General features: G+C 58.5%; 7 protein-coding genes across 7 annotated transcripts; 3 read left to right on the top strand and 4 right to left on the bottom strand.

Annotated features, from left to right (window-relative positions):
* The first annotated feature begins 27 nt into the window (after nucleotides 1–27).
* On the top strand, nucleotides 28–2,719 carry BDZ90DRAFT_231361 (hypothetical protein). The gene has a single exon (XM_025505829.1). The coding sequence runs from the start codon at nucleotides 359–361 to the stop codon at nucleotides 2,477–2,479; it is 2,121 nt and encodes a 706-aa protein (XP_025362980.1). The 5' UTR covers nucleotides 28–358; the 3' UTR covers nucleotides 2,480–2,719.
* On the bottom strand, nucleotides 2,700–5,059 carry BDZ90DRAFT_231360 (hypothetical protein). The gene has a single exon (XM_025505828.1). It carries the CDS (start codon nucleotides 4,975–4,977, stop codon nucleotides 2,857–2,859), a length of 2,121 nt encoding a protein of 706 aa, XP_025362979.1. The 5' UTR covers nucleotides 4,978–5,059; the 3' UTR covers nucleotides 2,700–2,856.
* A 188-nt stretch (nucleotides 5,060–5,247) lies between these two features.
* On the top strand, nucleotides 5,248–8,997 carry BDZ90DRAFT_231359 (hypothetical protein). The gene has a single exon (XM_025505827.1). It carries the CDS (start codon nucleotides 5,291–5,293, stop codon nucleotides 8,507–8,509), a length of 3,219 nt encoding a protein of 1,072 aa, XP_025362978.1. The 5' UTR covers nucleotides 5,248–5,290; the 3' UTR covers nucleotides 8,510–8,997.
* Nucleotides 8,548–11,157, bottom strand: BDZ90DRAFT_231358 (MBOAT-domain-containing protein). Its single transcript, XM_025505826.1, has 2 exons — nucleotides 10,357–11,157; nucleotides 8,548–10,283 (listed from the first exon to the last, which is right to left on the bottom strand). Exons 1-2 carry the CDS (start codon nucleotides 10,902–10,904, stop codon nucleotides 8,684–8,686), a joined length of 2,148 nt encoding a protein of 715 aa, XP_025362977.1. The 5' UTR covers nucleotides 10,905–11,157; the 3' UTR covers nucleotides 8,548–8,683.
* Nucleotides 11,137–12,656, bottom strand: BDZ90DRAFT_146467 (hypothetical protein). Its single transcript, XM_025503504.1, has one exon. The coding sequence runs from the start codon at nucleotides 12,507–12,509 to the stop codon at nucleotides 11,370–11,372; it is 1,140 nt and encodes a 379-aa protein (XP_025362976.1). The 5' UTR covers nucleotides 12,510–12,656; the 3' UTR covers nucleotides 11,137–11,369.
* BDZ90DRAFT_146466 (hypothetical protein) lies at nucleotides 12,657–13,618 on the bottom strand. The gene is made up of 2 exons (XM_025503503.1): nucleotides 13,185–13,618; nucleotides 12,657–13,123 (listed from the first exon to the last, which is right to left on the bottom strand). Exons 1-2 carry the CDS (start codon nucleotides 13,397–13,399, stop codon nucleotides 12,805–12,807), a joined length of 534 nt encoding a protein of 177 aa, XP_025362975.1. The 5' UTR covers nucleotides 13,400–13,618; the 3' UTR covers nucleotides 12,657–12,804.
* Nucleotides 13,619–15,065: 1,447 nt separating this feature from the next.
* BDZ90DRAFT_226508 (thioredoxin-domain-containing protein) lies at nucleotides 15,066–18,246 on the top strand (the record flags this gene model as incomplete). The annotated part of the gene is made up of 2 exons (XM_025504713.1): nucleotides 15,066–15,924; nucleotides 16,310–18,246. 2 exons carry the CDS (start codon nucleotides 15,066–15,068, stop codon nucleotides 18,244–18,246), a joined length of 2,796 nt encoding a protein of 931 aa, XP_025362974.1.
* Nucleotides 18,247–18,641: the final 395 nt, after the last annotated feature.

The raw sequence follows: 18,641 nt of genomic DNA, 5'->3' as shown, positions 1-18,641 counted from the left end.
TACGCTAGTACCGTGTCGTGCTCGAGATCCATTGCAGACTTGCATTGCCCTCACTCCTGCTTGTTGTTTCTTGGAGCCTCGACGCGTCGCCGCCTCCGCCCTGGCACTCGACGAGCGGGCTGAGCAACTAGGAGCGGCTGCCCTGCATCTCGTCTCGTCAACTCCTCCTCTTCCGCCCTCTACCATCATCGCACGCCAAATTCCCCCTTCACACCAGTCACCACGGAAGCTTTGGCCCCTTGAGGCATTGCTCATCGCCCACGACATCATCTCATCAAGGCGTCTTGCTACCTAGTCGCGCCTCCAGAGCGCAGGCATACATCCACCAAAACAAGCTTAGCAGCGCTCACTCGACGCAATGGCATCGACGCGCAGGTTCCACGGTCCTGGTGTCGGAGGGAGGACGGGCATGAGGGTGAATGAGGATGTGCGCTCGATCAGCGGCTATCTCGAGGCAGGAAGAAGGGCAATGGATGAGCACGATCAGAGCAGCTACGACGACGGTGGAAGCTACGATGAGACGACCTACTCAACCAGATCAAGAGGGTTCCCACAGGACTCCTCGTCCCTGTATGCTGGCTCATCACCGCGTACAAGCAGGCGGCAAAGCGGCAGAAGAGGCGATGTGGGAAGCAGCAGTATGGCTATGGACCTCGAGAACAGCTACGCTCCGTCACCTCAGAGCAGATCACGCTCATCACGATACCAAGAGGATGTGCGCAGCGAGGGGGAGAGCGGCGACTCCGTGGTCGATTACGGAGAGGCGGCGGAGGGGTATGATGAAGATGGATATGAAGACGATGCTGGTGGACGATCCAGCCATTCCATCGGTCAGAATCGAGGCAGGCCGAGCGGCATGAGCGACCGAGGTCTCGACTCAAGACGCCAATCCCGCTACGACATGTCCGGTTCAGCTGCTCCGTACGACGACGATGACCAAGGTCCAATGGACGTGGCTGGCGGAGACATGCCCAGCTTCAACATCGACGACAGCGAAGGCGAGAGGGACTATGGCGATGGAGGAATCAGCGTACAGGACGAGGAAGAGGACGATCGAGAGCGACTCAGCGAGGATCCAGAGGAGCCGCGACGCTTTGGCGACGACGACGACAATGCCGGCGACTACAGCGATGCGGCTTCGGCGGAAGAGGTTGAAGGCTTGGCTGAAGCCATTGAGGAGGAGGACCAGGACGACCCACAACGCACGCCAACGCAAGCAAAGAGGGGAAAGGGTCGCCCACACAAGGAGGTTAGTGCGCCCTCCTCCGTGGGCAAAGGCAAGCCCGCATCTCTATCTCAGGCGGGCCACTTCGAAAGCGAGCGCGTCGCATCCAGTCGCGGCCGAGCAGGTAGCGTCATCGACGGCGACGTGCGCCGCTCAACGCGCCATCGATATGCTCCCCTCGAGTACTGGCGCGGTGAACGGGCCATCTACGGTCGTCCCTCTCTTCCATCTTCTCGACCACAGCGTCGCCACGACTCAGCCGACGCGGATGAGACCATCGACGAGAATGTCTTCGAAGAAGCGCCGATCAAGACGTATGCGGTACCCGTACTGCGCGAGATCATTCGTTACAGTCGCCCACCAGGAGAAGGCACATTCACCGGTCTACGTCTGCCACGCAAGAAACCCGTCAATCCGGACGGCACCACAAGGCCCGGCGGGCGAGGTCGGTCGCGCTCTGCCAAGCACAAGATGAAGCGCAGCAAGACTGGAAGCGAGGGAGAGAGCGATGATGAAGATGAGGAGCTCGACCCTACCGCAGCGACGCGCAATCCCGAGGATGGATGGGACGACGAAACGGACCCTCACGGCACTGTGTGGGATGCGGATCGTCAATGCGAGGTCGAGCGCCGCATCGCCTGCCCCTACTCCCAGGTGCGGGCAAAACCAGCGACCAACTCGAGCTTCTCGTTCGAAAAGGTCTTTGGCGTCGACGAGTACATGGCCTCTGGCATCCTGGAAATTCCGGTCGGCGGGTCCAAACCTACAAAGCCCACGAAGGACAACAACTACTCCTTCGCCATCTGGCAGGGAGGGCTCGACATCCGCGTCCATCGCACCATGTTCCGACTAGGCCCCGGAGGAATGTTCATGGTGCCGAAGGGCAACACCTACTCGATTGAGAATTGCAGCCAGCGCAAAGCGGTCATCTGGTTTACACAGGCGCGCCATCCCAAGGGACAGCCAACGATCGAGGGGCCCATCATCCAGCGCTACGCCCCTTGGCCACAAACGGCGGGTGCCGCCGCGTTGGGGGATACGACGGCTTCGCCTGCGACGATCAAGAGGGAGAGGGCAGCAAGTGCCAATGGGATAGCGGGGTCGGCTGCTGAGGGCGGGCAAAGAAAGAAGCAAAAGAAACAAAAGCAGGTAAACGGATCGCCAGGGTCGGATGCCTCAGATGCAGAGATCGTGCCTGCCACCTCGTCGTCTGGGGCGGCAGGGAAGAAGAAGAAGACGAAGAATCGCGCTTGACGACGACGCCGGCGAAAGCAGCGTCTTGACAACACTAGCGAAGCAGCCAGTCATACCCCCTCGAGGTCGCACAGCGAACCCTCGCCCCGTCCACCTCTACCACCGACCAAGCTTGTCACCTCGATTACACTTTCCGCATCCGCTTCTATCTCCTCGTCTACCGTTTCGTTTCGTTCCGTGTATTGTCTCATTGGCCTCGATCGTGTAAACAAAAGCAAAAGGTTGATATTCGCAAGGTGCCTGGCTGAGATTGCGGACTTCACGCGGTGCTGGCGAGGCAATGGATGCATGACTACACACGGCGACCCTTCTCCCTCTACACAGCGTTCTCTGGTGGTATACAAGCCCCTGCCCTTTTCCTTTGGCCCTTGATCGCATCACTGTCCGCCACTTGCGGTCCTCCTCGCTCCTCCTCCCCCTTCTGCACCTGCAGCACCCCTTCTCCTCCTCTCAAGCGCAGCCTGAAGCACGCTTGGCGTTGCCACTGTTCTCCTCTTCTTTACATCCGCGGGGGCAGGGGCAGGCGTCGCCTTGACGTCTTCTCCTTCTTCCTGGCGCTGCTGCTGCTGCTGCTGGCGTTGTCGCTGCTGCTGCTTCTTGACTGTGGCTGCGGACACCATCTTCCTGACTGGAGCGGCAGGTGTGGACGACATGGGTGGAGCTGCACTCCCTGCCGCAGGGCGTTGAGCTTTGCCTGTTGTGGTACCCGAGGAAGAAGAAGCTACACGCCTGCCCTTTGCGGCCGGCTCTTCGCTGCTGCTGTTGGGTGCGGAACGATTCGTGAGGATACGCGGTTGCTCTTGTTGCGCTTGCTCGGTCGAGGGAGAAGATGGTGACAGGTCGGAGCGACGTGCCCGCTTCAAGGACGACGCTGAAGCGTCGGTACTTCTTGAGGGCTCTTCCTGCTGCTTCTTCGCTACAGCTTGCTTCACGTCTTCTTGGTCCTCAGCCTCGGACGGGACAGTGAGAGAGAAGGTCGCTTCCTCGGCAGCTTCGAGCGTCTCTACCTCACGCTGTCTCTTGCGTGATGACGAGGCGGACGACGACGATGCAGCCTTTGGTCCGCTCGTTGTGCTTTCCTCGTCCATGTACACATCGTCATCCACAATAGGAGGCGGCAGATCAATATTCTGCCCCCTCCTTGCCCTCGTCTTCACCTTCGTCGCGGAGAGCGGCTCAAGCAAGGCTGAATGCTCCACTGAGTGGCCCATCATAGACGAAGACTCATCCGCGCCAGCCGCAGCCTTAAAAGCTGCTTGAGCTGCCTGTCTTTCCTTCTCTCTAGCCATCTCCTCCACCTCACGCTGTCTCTCCTCTTCCATCTTCCTGGCCTTCTCCTGCGCCGCAGCTGCCTGCGTAAGGGCTCCCTCAGCCTCGCGTAGTGCCTCTTCGAGTCGCTCCTCGACGCGTTGTACTTCTGCATCTTTCTCTGCCAGGCGAGACTTGAGGGCTTGAAGCTGACGTTGTTGCTCTGCCTGAGCTGTTGCGGATGCTGTTGCGGCGGAAGCAGGGATGGAGATGCGAGAAGGGCCCTTACGGGGAGCAGACTCTGCGGCGGCATCGTCATCTGCTTCATCGGTAGAAGCCGCTGCCGCCGCTTGAGATGCTTTCAGCTCTTCCTTGAGAGCCTGACGCTCGTTGTCCCACTCGTGTATGGTAGCTTCGCCAGCTTTGATGGCCTGACTCAATGCGCGGACAGCGGGATGAGCGTTTGCTGAGCTGCTTGCCCTCGAGAGGTCATAGCCCTTGCTTAAAGCCTGACCTTTGGGAAACAGATCAGATTGAAGCGCCCTTGAAGGAACGGACGTCGAGCCAGCAATGCTCGCCGAAAGGTCATTGACGGCGTTGAGTGCCTCGGTGAAAAGTCGACGAAGCGCCGAGTTGGTGGAGAGTAGCGCGCTTCGCTGAGCCTCGAGCTCGGCGGCTTGTTGGGCGTAGAGTGGCTGCGAGGAGGTCGAAGACGATGCAAGAGGCGCATCGAATACGGATGGAACGGTGGCGAGAGTCGCAGCTCCGTTTCTCGTTGCCAGGATGGCAGCATCCACGAACCTCTCCCTCTGTCTCGCGATGGAACGCTCGTTGCTCAATTTTGCCTGCCTTGCTGCGACTTTGATTGCCTGACATTCACGTCTTGCCCTTGTCAGATCCTGCAAGGCGGTCTTCTTGCCTGCCTCTACTGCTTCCATCTGCGCTTGCACGGCAGCGAGGCCTGCCTTTGCCTGATCATGGCCACGCTTGGCCGCATCGACATCCGCAAGTGCCTCATTGTAGTCGCGTTGGCTGCGCTCCAGCTTGGTCTCAAGGATACGATTCTTGGAGTTCAAAGCCATGCGTAGCTCGGCATCCTGGGCTTTCTCTGCCGCGGCTTGGGTGGCAGCATCGCATAGGACGGCGTACGTTATGCCATCGAGACCGGAGAAGTCGAGGGTGTGACGCGTCGATTGCGGTACGAGTTGGAGCAGCGCTGCCAGTGGACTGGCAGGATCGAGGGCGCTCATTGTCGTCGCGCGGATGCGTGGATCTCGCTCTGTCGATTGCGATGGTAATGAGGATGTATGAGGGCTGGGCAAGGACAACTTGTGCGCCTCGTCGAGCGGAGGTGTTGGACTCGCTGCCTCGCTCGCGGCCTGCATAACACTAGGCCGAAGGCAGGACGGGCACGCGGAGCAATGTCACGTGGTTGGCGGAGCGCATCGACGGAAAGCCAAGGTCCGGTCCCAAAGAAGGTCGCAGGGTCGGTCGATGCCAGTTAGAGCTTTCATTGCCAAGTCCCATCAATGGCACCACGCCTACTCAATCAGCCGTCCTAGCATGTCGAGACGGCGAGGAGCTCAGACGGCGCTAGAATACGCCTGTGGGAGTGCTGCTCAGCGCCCGCCTGGCCCATCAATACCTCATACCCACGCATACAGCCTGGCGACAGCAGCACCTCCTTCTACTTCCAAGGTTCGGATTCCAGCATCTCCATCATACGACCTCTTCTACCTCGCTGCCTTGTCGTCTCTCAGCAGGCTCGGAGGTGCTCGAAGATCTCAGTCTACGCGGCGAGTTCAGACTTCCAATCTCGAGCTGCATCCGACTCCCATCGACTATTCCATCTTCGAAGACCCAGGGGAGGACAGCTACACAGCCAAGGCGGCTGAGGTGCAGGACCCTTCTTCATCATCTACGCCGGCTTCTTTAGCAGCGTACGCAGCTCCGTCTCCCTCACAAGTAGTCGAAGGCATCCTGCGCTCAGACGGCTCCTCCTTCATCACCGACGCCAAGCTCACTGAAGCAACAGCTACGCTTCGTCAATTCGAAGCATTACACGGCAGCGACGGCGCATCATCATCATCATCAGGAAGCATGGGCACTCCTTCCCACCTTTACCTCGATGCAGCCTACGTAGCTTTCACCAAGGGCCGGCCAGCTGATGCCCTCCACTGGATCAGATGCGGGCCGCCCTACTCTAACCATGCTCAGGAGCAGGAGCTGACTGATCCGCAACTCAAGTCGTCCCACCAGGCAGTATCCAAGATCCTTCTCCTGCTCAGCGAGCGTGCAACACGCAATCCCGCTCCACTGAGACAGGCTCTTATCGTTCTCGTTGCCAAAGGGTGGCATGCCTCGGCCGACATCGGGAAAAGGATGATATTGGCTCTCAAGGATGCTTTGCACGTTTTGCCTGTTGAGAGAGGCCAGGCGAGGAAACTTTGCACGCAGATGACAGCTGCTGACAACGATCGGCGAGCACAGCTGGACGCAAAGTCTTTGTCGCCCGAGGTGGAGCAGAAGTGCCGTGAGTTCCTCACGCAAGCCCTCAATGCTATCGTGCGACATCTCACCTTGGTCGGCAGGTACGAGGAGGCCATCGAGATGGTGGATGAGTCCATTGCGATTGGCACGGCGCAAAATACGGTCACACCAGACCTTCCAATTCGGGGCTTTACCTACAAGCTCTTCGTCCGCAGGCTCATCGACAGCGGTGTGACGGAGAACGTCTTTGCAGCGTATCGTATTCAAGCGGCTTTACAGCAGCTGGCCGAAGAGCTAGGCAACGCAGGCGATGCTGTGCTGGAGCAACCTCAGGCATCGACACCAGCATCACAGCGACCCACGCGCTGGTCTTCACGCCAAGCCTCTCGTCTCTTCGAAGAAGGCTCTCAGCTTCTCAACGCCGCACCCATGGATCCCACGCAGTTGGCCTCCTCCTTTACTTCTTCGAAGCACGAACAGCTGAAAGGGTATCACAGCGAAGAAGCTATCTTCTCGGATCTGGAAGCAGGCAGGATCGGTAGGGCGAGAAGGCTGATGATGTCGAATCTGCGCAAGGGAAGGAGAACGTACTGGAGAGCGTCTGGTGGACACCAAAGCACCCAGAAGCTCTCAGAGTTTGCTCATCTACCCAGCGCTAGGCTGCTCGCACGATATCAAGAAGCCAGTCTGGCTGCGCAGGCGTCAGCGGCATCTTCCACCTCTTCGGCAAGCGCAGCCGCAGATTCCTCGCCGCCCAGGTCCGCTTGGCTCTGCGAAGACGTCGACTTCGAATCGGCCCTTGATGCCTCACGCGGAGGCAAATGTCTCTGGCAGACTGCCCATCTCTACCGCTTGTACCGCTCACGGCATCTCATCGAAGCGCTGCGCTACTATCGTGCTACGTGTCACCCTACCCCAGACCTGCCCGAGGAGCTCTTCGAGATTGCGCTGCAGAGTCAGCAACCGGACGCAGCCGATGAGCGTCCTCCCGCGCCTGCGGACAGGAAGCTCCTCTGGCCCTCCTGGCACGCTGCAAACTTAACACTGCGCTGCATTGTCGACCTGATCCGCGCGCCTGCTTCGGGAAAAGCCTCTGAGCGGGACCATCCTGAGGAGCGCCGTGTCCTTATCGACGCAACGCTGCAGCGCTTACAGCGGGCGTACGAGACTTGGCGAGAAAGCGTGGCGAGGGAGGCGTTGCAGGCGCAACGAGTCTCCAGGAGGGAGCGAGTGCACGAGATGGTGAGGAAGGGCAGCTGGGAACCGTCGATGTCCGGGAGGCAAGTCGACTCGTACAGCTTCGACCCATGGCTCTCCGCCCTTGCTGCGGAGCGCCACAAATTGGACGGGGTGACCCTCTGGCGCAGTCAGGAGAATAGATCGCACCTCAAAGATGCAGACGCTCCAGTCGCAGAGGACCACTCGCGACCTCCGTGGCCTACGAGGGACGCCGCATCCGAAGTGGGGGCACTGCGCATTTTTGATGGGATGGCAAAGCGACAGATGTTGGTGTCCACGGCCTCCCATCGAGCTTTGAGGGTGCTCGAGGATATGCAGGATCTAGGTGTCGAGCCGAGTATAGCCACGTATACTATCCTGCTCGATACGCTGGGGAGAGACGCTGGTGCAAGCTATGCAGGGGATAGCAATGCGGCATGGCAGCTTGTGCTTCATTTGGCGCAGAAGCTTGGGCTGGCTCCTCCTGCAAAAGGCGGGGCAGCGGAGGCGAGAACGGCAACTGGCCTTCCGTCAGCTACTCTCCCCACATACTCGGCACTGCTTCACTCCCTCCTCTCCAGAGTGCCAGAGCAACGCAGACGCTCTCGCGCGACCGTCAAAGCCGGAGCTGCCGATACTGCTTCTACCCCGCCGCACCTGGAGAAGGCCCTCATTGTACAAGGCTGGCTCGCCGAAGCCGTACAGCGAGCCTCTGAAGCTTTGACCACCGAAGAGCGTGACGCTGGCAATGAGACTGCTACTACTGGCTCGTCGTCGCTGTGCGCGATCCCACAGGCGGATGTGGCTGCCAACCAGCGTGTTATGGCCCTGCTGAGGAGCGTGGCGGAGGCTGTTGAGCAGGCGGAACAACGGGAGGCGCGAGATTACGAGGAGGGCGATGCAGATGTGCTTCTTCAAAGCGATCGCCGGAATGAGGAGGTCGATGTGAACGGTGAATGGGAAGCTCAGGAGCATCGGCGACATCAGGAGCAGGAAGAGTTTGATGAGGGCGCGTACTATCACTGGGATGATGCGAGGTCAGATCACCGCTACGACAGCGAGCGACGCTGGTGAGCGCTAGGGCATCATCCCGGTCAGGCTGGCAGAACATGGAAATGCGTCTCAACATGTACAATTAAGCAAAGCCAAAGAGAGGTGGCGAACGAACGAGCGAGCGAGCGAGCGCAATACAGTAGCTACAGAGGTTTCAGCCGGCTCTTGTCCCCATCTTCTCTGGTATTGTGCTTCTCAATAGATGAGATACCCAATGTTCAGCAAAGGGAAGCCGGCCATTAACCCAATCCAAAAGATCAAGTTCCCCAGCGTCTCATTGTCCCTAATGATCGGCACTTTACTCAGCAGGATCAACGGCAGTTGACTCATCTGCGCCGCAAAGAGATACCCTCTAATCTTGCCACTTACGATGGCCATGACCAGCTCGTGCAAGAAGGCAGAGAGGAGGAAAGTGGTCAACATGGCGAGCGTCTTGCTCATTCCCAGTCCGGCGATGCTAGAGGCATAGACGTGCTTGAGTAAGAAGGAGTGCACAGGCTTGTTCCACTTGCGAGAGAAGACGTCCATACTCGTGGCGTTCCACCAGTCTTGGTAGAACTCCCTGTCGGCGAATCGGGTGAGCTCCGCAAAGCCGTTGCAGACGCATTCGAACATGATGTAGAAGATGAGGAGGTAGTTGACCATCATGGGGAGCGCCAGCTTGAGGAATGTCTGCAGTAGTGGTGTTTCTGGCGAGGGGGAGTGCGGGATGATGAAGTGCTCGGTGATGACGTAGATGACAAAGAAGGTACCGAATGTGGCGAGTGTCTTTTCAAGAACGTAGAGCGGACGAATAGATTTGGTGCGCGGGTACTCGAGCTCGTAGACGAGCGTTGGGACGAGGAGGTAATCCCAGAAATTGGCCAGGGTGACATTGTCGGGCCAGCAGACACGCTTGTCCTTGCCACCGGCTGACTCGGCTTCGGAGGGGGAGAGACCCTCTGGTAGGTGCGGAGGAACGGACATGAGCTCTTCGCGGAGGCATTCGATTTCGCGCGAGAGAGTCGAAATGAGCACGTCTGGATGGGTGGCGAGCGGGTGAGGATCGCGTACCAGCTCTTCTTGCGCCGTCTGGGATGAGGTAGAATCCTTGCGTTGGCGTGCGGCGGAGCCATTCTCTGGCGATTGCAGCGTTGCTGAGGCGTGGTGGGTATGCTGCGGCTGATCTGGATGCAGCGACCTCGTCAAGCTACCACGGAAGGCTCTATGGCGGAAAGCGCCCATGCCACGCTGCTTGTCTACTTGAGCCCATAGCGCCACCTTGTCGCCCTCGAGGAGCGCGTCGGCCCCTTCACGAGCGTTGGCTTCGTCCTTGGACTTGCGAACCGCCCGATCCCACGCTCGGGCGAGCAAGTCATGCTGCATCTGCCGTGCCTCCTCCTTGCTCTCTGGCAGCTTCTCCTCCTTTTCCCCTTGACCAGCCGCCTCACGTTCGACCTCGAGAACTCTCTCCTCGAGCTGCCGTTCCACCCTTCGCATGCGATGATAATGAATGGACATGTTCCCGTTGACGGCCAAGTAGCTGTGAATCTTCATCATCATGGAGAGGGTGTGCAGCACAAAGAAGCCAGACTGCACCCAGGGCCACTCGCGGTAGCGCGCCCACTTGATGACGCATGCGAGCATCAGCGCCTGCCAAGAGTGCTGAATGATGAGGCCTGTAGGGGCATAGCGAAACCAGCGACGCTTAAGACCCTTGGCGTAAGGGACGCATAGGAAGAGGGAGCCAACCAATACGCCGTCGCTGATGGCGAGAACGATGGCGTCTTTGGAGAAGAGAGTCCAGAAGGTCAGGCTGCGCGAGCGTGCCAGAAATCATCAGCCTTAATTCCCTTTCTCCGAGCAGAGACTTTTTCTTCTTTGCTCACCTGATGATCTTCCCCGTGTTAGTGAAGCTCGTATAGAATGTATTGAGCATGATAATGCCCATCCCAATCCAGAACAAGGTATAGAAGCCGCGAAATGGGTCCTTGGCCGCCTCTTCATTGAAGCGATCTAGTCGACTCTGCCTGGGCTTGAAGCTGACGATGGCTCTGATCTTTTTGCCCCTCTTCTTCTGGTGAGCACTCTGCTGAGGCTTCAAGTGAACACCGCCATCCTTGTCGATTTGGTGCTGCAGCTCCTTGGATCCTATATGCGTGACTGTCGTCGTCTGGCCAGCTACCTTGGGTGCAGATGAGGCGGCTTCCTGGTCTTCAGCATCATCACCATCAATGCTGCCCTTTGGTCTTGTGGTGTACTCGGTAATTACGGTGCTCGTTGCAACGACTTCGTCTGCGCCGCTCTCGGAGCCAGGCGTGGTCGAGCCAGAGTCGGTGGTGGTGCTGGGCGTGGCGGCGCCGCTACTCGACTGGCGCGACATTGCGTGGGCAGCTGCTGACGAGGGGCGAGATGTCTGGTTTGCTGCGCTCGCCATGTTGTGACACTGAGGTGTTGAGGGTATCGCTGGGTCGTTAGAGTGACAAAGAGAAGAGGGAGAAGAAGGTTGGAGGCGGTGCAACTTCACAGCGTCCTTTCCTTGAATAGGTCGGATCGAGTGAAGATTTAGAGCGCTGCGATCATGAAGACGTGGTGTTCGGGCCGAAGATGGAGCGCAATTCAGAGAGAGTCGTGACCACGGCTGCTGATTATTGGAGAGAAGAGAGAGTGGGGTGCCAAAGATGGTGAGCGGACCCCTAAATCCGTGAGGCTATGCCGCCCTTGGTCCCTTGGACTGATCACCTGTCACTCTTGTCTCGCCTCTCGGTCCGACTTTTTCGATCGGGCGGGAAGGATGAGCCGTTCACGCCACAGGGCTCAGTCAATTGCTAAGTCCATGGTATGAATGAATGCGAGACAAAATACAGAGCAAGAGCCTGGATACACATCGAGGAGCGACGTACTACGTCATCCTCGTGACCTTGACTGGTCTGGCAAAAGGAAGTGAAAGCGGTCCGATTTCACGCTCCCGCCTACCGCGCTTAAGCCCTAGGCAAAGCAGGCCGTCCTCCTGCTCTTGTTCCTCCTCGTCCTCACCAGCATCCAGCCCTGCGTTCATTTGCACACTCTTGCTGGCTGGACCTATATCCAGGTGCGCCGGCTCGTGTCGGCCGCGCTTGTTCCAGTCGCCAAAGTAGTCCTGGCGTCGTGACCGACGAAAGGCCTCTGGCAACGTTGTACCTGCTGCTGAGCCTGATGCTGATGCTGGTGTCATGCCTTCGCCGAAGGCTGGCCCACCTCGTAGCCTCGTATCCGATCGGCTGATCAGCTCGTCGCTGTTCCCAGGGGGCCGCGGTGCGACGTTCTCTTCGTTCTCATCGTCGTCGTCCTCCTCGCCGTACTCCGGTCCAACGCTAAACGGTCCCGGACAGAGTAGCTCCTCCAGGTACGCAGTCTCTTCCCTCTCGCTCTCATCCCCCTTGTTGTCCTCGCTTTCCGAAGCGGACTGCGAATGAGAAGACGACGGGGTGTCACCGCCTCCTCCAGGTCGGTCAGCCGTAGCCGTGAGATCCAGTTCAGGCCTCTTGCCCGGCGTCGCGATGACTTGTTTCGTATTTGCTGCCGCGGTCTTCAGCCTCCCGACGTGTCCGTGAATATGGTCGAGCTCGTTGACCACGGAGGATGCCGCATGCATCATCGTCTGGCTGTACGAGTAAAGACGCTCCATCTCACCCCGTAGATCGACGAGGTCGCCCTCCAGCGACAAGAGGCGGGTGGACGCGACTTCCCTTGACGTCTGTCGAGCTATGAAGCTGTCCACTCGTCGAGCTGACATGGCGGCGGCACTATCCAGCGTATCGCGGGATGAGGATGCATGAGACTGCTGAACGTCAAGGGCTTGCGATGCATTCCCGTGCAAGCCACGCATGAAGGCAACCGTCTCGAGCTGAAGTTGGGTGAGAGAGGTGGTGGGCTGATGCACCTGCGCGACCACGTTGGCCCACTCTCCCTTGATGTTGTCCATGAGTCGTACAAAGTGGCCAAGAGCCGCTACGGAGGACGACGATATGGCTTCTTGACGCGACCGAGGCGCGTGCGACATGGAAAAGAGAGCGCACTAGGACCCGCTCGCTGCTCGTGACGATGCTAGTAAAAGGAGAGGCAGTATTCAGTAATGGTGGGAAGGACGAAGAAAGGGGTTGGAGCCTGAGGAGGAATAGACGACTACCTCTCTACTTAGTTCTGCACCCGACAATAGAGCTCAGTCTTTCCTCTAGTCTGGAACCCTTTGCGTGGCCGATCACTCTGGAAATGAGCAAGAGATGCCCTTCACCGTCATTGACCGGAGCCAGGCCCCCATCGATTTGTTCTGGTCCGCGTCCGTCTCAATCGCCATCTCAATCCTGTTTTCTCGATCGGCTCGTCGTTGTCCCGAGCCTACATGGGGGGTACACAGGCCTCTTTACGGGTCCAAAGGGGCCCATGACCCGTTCGCGATCTCCACGGCAACCGTACGATCCGCGGCCTGTGATCTTCAACGCTGCGCTCTGGGTTTTCATAGCTCCGCCAATAGGGACAGGACCGCAAGGTCTAGACCGGCTCACGTAGACGTCGAGGCAGCCCGAGAGGAGACTCAATATGTGATAGATCGGCCCACAAAATCCGGAGCAGTTTTCCTGGTGGACACTGCGATGGGCAGGGAAAATGCGTCCCTCTCTGACCTGCGTCGTCAGCGCGATGCCGTCACCATCTCTCCTTCCAGTCGACGTGGACGTACATTGGATGTTTGCTTGTCCTTGCTCTCGCTGTGCTCTTTCCCACCAAGACATGTGACAAGGTTTGGCAGCTAAGGGTCCAGGCTCTAAAGTCTGAGAGACGACGGGACGAGAGAGAATCCGTGCGGATCGCGAGAGCATCCGGCGTAGAGCTTGTGCAGCGCGATCGCCAGCTCCAAAAAGGGTCCAATGAGCTAGCTAGCCGCTCATGAATCATTGATCATCGCGTGGTGTAATATTCCTTGCATGTTTTGCATTTGGCCCGAAGGTCCTGGCCACTGGATGATCAGTGCACGATAGGCAGCGCCTCGCGATCGTCATGAATCGACTGAGGAGGAAGCTCCGTGTGATCAAGAATGAATGGGCCTACAATGTCGCTCCTAATCAATCAGCATTTTTCCACACTCGTGGGCACTACATGTGATCCTCCATTCGACCGCCTGCCGTCGTCGCATGCCACGGACGTGGTGCTAGCCTCAGCAGCACGCACGAAGGATCCGGAAGTCTATTCAGGCCGGTCTCCTCACTTCTTCGCAATGCACTTGCCGTCCCTTGCCCGTGCCATGACAGAGCGCGTGTATCCCACGCTGGCCGATGCTTTCGACGCCATCAACGGTGCGGTCGTGCCTTGATGACCGTTCCCACCCCTGCCAGAGATGGCAAACAAATCTGGCTTGGTAACTAGGTACACGAGAAGATCGCTTCACCACGATATCGCCGACCGTGATCCGGCGGGCCTTACATCTTCGCCCCTTCTTGTTCTTCTTCACTACGATCCTCTTTCTCAGCCTTGCACGCTAACCACGACGTCCCATCGAGCAAAGCGGGGCTTTACGGCGGCGCATTTTCTTGATATCGCCCGTTCCCGGTCCCGCTCTACCCGGTTGTCATCGTCTTTGAAACGGCGAATGATCTAACGAGGTCTTCCGAGGCAGAGCAAGCAAGCATTGACGATACGTGACTACCACGGCGTGAGACTCTGAGGATACCGAAAGAGCAAGGAAGAGCGATGTGTGTGGCTGGCTGGCTGGCTGGCCGTTCACCCCGCGCTGTAGGGCGCGGTGAGAGGATGCAATGCAAGCAGCCCCCGAGCAGGAAGGAGTCGAGATGGAAGCCCCTTGCTTAACGCCGTCGCGTCCACTCCTCGTCTCGTCCCTCGCCAGTCTACAGTCAAACAAGCGGGCACATCTTCCCTCTGCGCTCGTCTGGTGCGAAGCAGATCCAGCAAATGGACTTCGTATGCTGTGCGGACGCCCTGGGTAGCGGCGCACTTGCTTGCGCAGCGTAGCGTGCTTGCCGCTTGTCGAATAAGACTGGGCGTCACCTCCTCGCAGCACATTAGACTGTAGACGAAGGAGATGACGCCAGGGGGTGGGTCTGAGAAGGAGGAGACGGGGAGAATTGAGCCAGTCAAGCCCGCCCACTCAACAATCCCTGGCATGGTACGCCGCCTAGAACACGCCCATTATCGCGCCCTGCAACGTCTCATACAATCGTTCTCTGGTGGCTCCTTGCTTGCCGAGGAAGCAGGAGGTCAAGTAGTGTCCAGGCCAGGACGCATACACGAACAAGACTGAAGACGAGAAAGGCAGGCGATGAGCTCAGGCGACGAGAGCGTGTGGGGGCATGCAGGGACGCCCGCAAGCACTCTCACCCATGCCCACGCTCATGCTGGATGGAGGAGGCCCTCCGTACCACTGACACACGCCAGGGGCTTCAGTCGTCGTTCGAAGAAGTGAGACTGAATGAAGGCAGCTTACGGCGCGATTCAGTATATAGCGGGAGCGACTGAGCTGGGCCGGGACCATCTTCAAGCCCATTGACCTCGTCCATTCACTCTTCATACAAAGCATAGCATCACCTCTTACACGCTACGAAGCAGCATGTCGCAGGCTTCAACGCTTCCCATCTCTGCCGTCCTTCACAGCGAGAGCAACGCCTCGTGGCACAGCAATGCGTCTGCATCAAGCTCCTCCTCACACATCGACGCCTCTCCTTCATCGTCGAAGCCGTCTCCTTCATCGTCGCCCGGTCTCCTCAGCCTCCAGTTCAGCGCAGACAAGAGGAGAAGATCAAGCGGCGCAAGCTCAATCCTGGAGCCATCAGCCCATGTCATCTGCCCTTCAGACGACAATCATAGAGCCTTTGCGAAGCCGTACCCTTCGTCTTCCTCTGGAACGCCCTCCCCGACGGGCACAAAGCGTAGCTCCCCCAGCTCCTCGACACTAGTCAGCCCGAGCAGCGCAAAGCGCCAACGTCTTCCCAGCATTGAGATCGGCTTCGGCCCTGAACCTCCCTCACTCCTCTCCCCCTCCGTCTCCACCACCGCCCCTGCCGGTCCAAAGGAGACCTACCTCCAAGGCCTCCTGAAGGAATTCGCCTCTCGCGGCTACTCGACTATGAACGCTCACGAGCGAGAACGCCTTCTGATGTCGAAGCTCTCATCACAATTTGCAGAGTTCCAATTTCAGCTCGAGGCGAGCGAGAAGCGGGAGAAGACCCTGCGATCGCGAGCTATGGTCGTCCTGGGCCAGAGAGATCATGCGCTGGCGAAGCTGGCGGAGGCGGAGGAGCAGCTCGAGGTACAGAGGAGAGGAGCGTCAGTATCGTCGGGTGTGGGGCCGGCGAGGAATAGACAGCAGCATCAGACTGTGCCTAATCATGTTACGCCGCTCGGGATGGTCACCGCCATGAAGGCTCAGTGGTTGCCCCCGCGGTCCTTGAGCGCTTCATCACTATATGGTCTGCCGTAGATACAGGTCTTGGAGAGGTTGCCTCCCTTTTGTTCAATAGCATCATCAATTATCCCACCTTGAGACTATCTCGTGAAAGAGCTAAGGCGTAGAGGACAGGAAAGCGAGCGGTCTTCTTGGCCACCACCCAGGCCCGAGGCCCGTAGGTGAGAGCGGCCCGCCGCGGCCCGTTTTTCTGCCCCGCACGGACGTCGAGCTGACGTGGAGAGGTGCGAGTGCGAGTCCAAATTGCCATTTCTCCTTCTTCGTGCATCTACCCTCCCCGCACTCGATCAGTCTGAGACTCGATAGCATGGCATCAAGCGCCATGACTTCGATGAGTGGCCGAGTTGTACTACTCGTCGCCGCCGTCATTACCCTCTTCTCTAATGTAGCCTCGGGCGCCCTCTTCTCCAGGGACTCGCCCGTCGTGCAACTTAGCACCTCCAACTTCAAGCGACATGTCCTTGACATCGAGAAACCTACCCTCGTAGCATTCACAGCACCATGGTGCGGTCATTGTCAGCGCCTCGTACCCGAGTTCGAGAGGGCCTCACGCTCGCTGGACGGCATTGTCAAGTTTGCCAATCTAGATTGTGACGAGGAAGCCAACAAGGCGACATGTGCCCGCTATTCGATTCAGGGCTTCCCAACCATCAAGCTCTTCCCTGCCACCACAAAGCGCCTACCTCGCGACTATAGAGGAGAGCGTAATGCCAAGTCACTCGTTGAGTATGCGGTCGATTCGCTGCCACGCAGTGTGACAAAGGTGAACGCAGAGGACATCAAGGGATTCGTCGTGGAGAAGGACCCAGAGACGCCGAAGGTGGTCCTCTTCTCCAACAAGCCCACGAGCTCTCCGCTGTACAAGAGTCTTGCTCTTGACTTTCGCAAGTCGATGGTGTTCGCTATTGCGAGAGGGGATCAACCACCTGTCCAAAATGCGGCTCGTGTACACCTCGGAGTCAACTTCAAGGGTGAGAAGGACCTGCCTGTCCTCGTCGCCTTCGGACCACGAGGAGAGGAAGCGGCATTCGACAAGGGCAGCTTTGAGACCTATGAAGGAAAACTCAAGTATGACGTGCTGAAAAAATGGCTCGATGGACTGAAGGAGAAGTGGGGAGTCAAGGACACCGCCGCTGGAGCCGGAGATGGTAAGAAAGGGCCGGCAAAGAAGACCAAGGCCAAGCCCAAGACTAAGGCGAAGAAGGATCCGTCGAGCGATAGCAGCGATGAAGCCCTTCCAGCTGGCGGATCCTACGAATGGAAGCCTCCCCCGTCCAGGCAACAGGGCGCTGATGCTGGCCCAATGCTATCCAAGGAGCGTGCTTCAAAGCTCGCGGAGGACATCAAGGCCAAGCAAGACTCGCTGCACAAGAAGCAGAAGGGAGAACACGGAGACGCAAAGAAAATGGCCTTCGGCGCTGAAGATGAGGAGGAGGTGGAGGATGGCCCCGGACCGGCAGAGGTGCAGCAAGGGACCGAGACGAAAGTTGTAGGCGGGGAGGGGCGCGAGCACAAAGTGCAGATGGTATTCGGTGAAGAGCAAACGAAGCAAAAGCAGCCTATCAAGGAGACCAAGGTGGATCCCGACGACCCCTATGCCGACCCAGACGCCTTCCCAGACCATGTCAACGAGGGGCCGTACATCTACACCGACGGCCAGCAAGCAGATGTGCACGCCATGAATCGCATCCTCGAAGAGTCCGGCGCGTACGGAGCGGCAGAAGAGGCTTTGAACCGCGTTGGAGATGCAGCAAAAGTTGCTCGGGAAGGGGCAACTGACGCGATGAACAACGTCAAGAAGGCCGCAGAGTCCATTGCTGAGAAGCTCGGAAGCGCAGGTACGGCCTCGAAGGAGTATGAGGGTTCCGGTGAAGGAATGGACCCTGATCGCCAGCCCTTCATTGCGAAGCGCCGCGCCCTCCTATCCACTTTTGAGCGCTGGCTTGCTGGCGAACACCCCGACTGGCAAGAGCAGTACGGTGCCGAGTTCATGCAGGCGACCAAGGATGTTGAGCACCTCCTTGCTACCGACCCGATGAGGGCCGAGGAGCTCGCGTGGGAGAACGAGGAATGGATGCTTGCTGAATTGAAGGCCGACAGGGAGAAGATGGCTGACGTGTTGGGCATGGGCAAGAGGGAGAATCTCGAAGAGATGATCAGCTTGATTGAGGAAAGGCTGAAGGGGCGTGGTGAAGAGGAGGGCAGGAGGAAGAGGGAAGAGGGGATCGAGGCCGCTGTTGAGGCTGTGTTGAGGAGAGAGGAGAGGGAGAGGGGGATGAAGGAAGGCGAAGCCAAGAAGAAGACGGCGGAGCATGATGAGCTTTAGGCTGACCAGACTGCCCGAGCGTCGATGCCTAAATTAAGCTCTTCTCATCACCAATCATCTCCTACGACGCTCGCAGTTGCACCCTCTACCTGCCCCTCGCCCTGCTCCTCCAATCGCTTCTTGACCGCCAACCAGCCCTTCCTCCAGCCCTTGACGCCAAACCACCTCGTGCCCCACGCCTTGACTTCCTCCATCCAAAGCGCCTTAACGCAGCTGTCTCCGCAGCTGGAACCGCAGCATTCCCCCAGGGCGGGAGGGGGAGGAGGCGAGTCGTGTGACCGAGAGGCGGCTGAGAGGAGTTGCTGGCGGCGAAGCGGGGCCAGGCGGGGCGGAAGAGGGAGTGTTGAAAGGGTGAAATGTGGGTCGGGAGGTGAGGTGGACGTAGACAGGATGGG

The sequence above is a fragment of the Jaminaea rosea genome, assembly GCF_003144245.1.
Source record: "Jaminaea rosea strain MCA 5214 unplaced genomic scaffold BDZ90scaffold_4, whole genome shotgun sequence".
In the NCBI taxonomy this organism is placed as follows: domain Eukaryota; kingdom Fungi; phylum Basidiomycota; class Exobasidiomycetes; order Microstromatales; genus Jaminaea; species Jaminaea rosea.
Note: the sequence above shows the minus strand (reverse complement) of the source record. Positions and strands in the feature narration are given on the sequence as shown.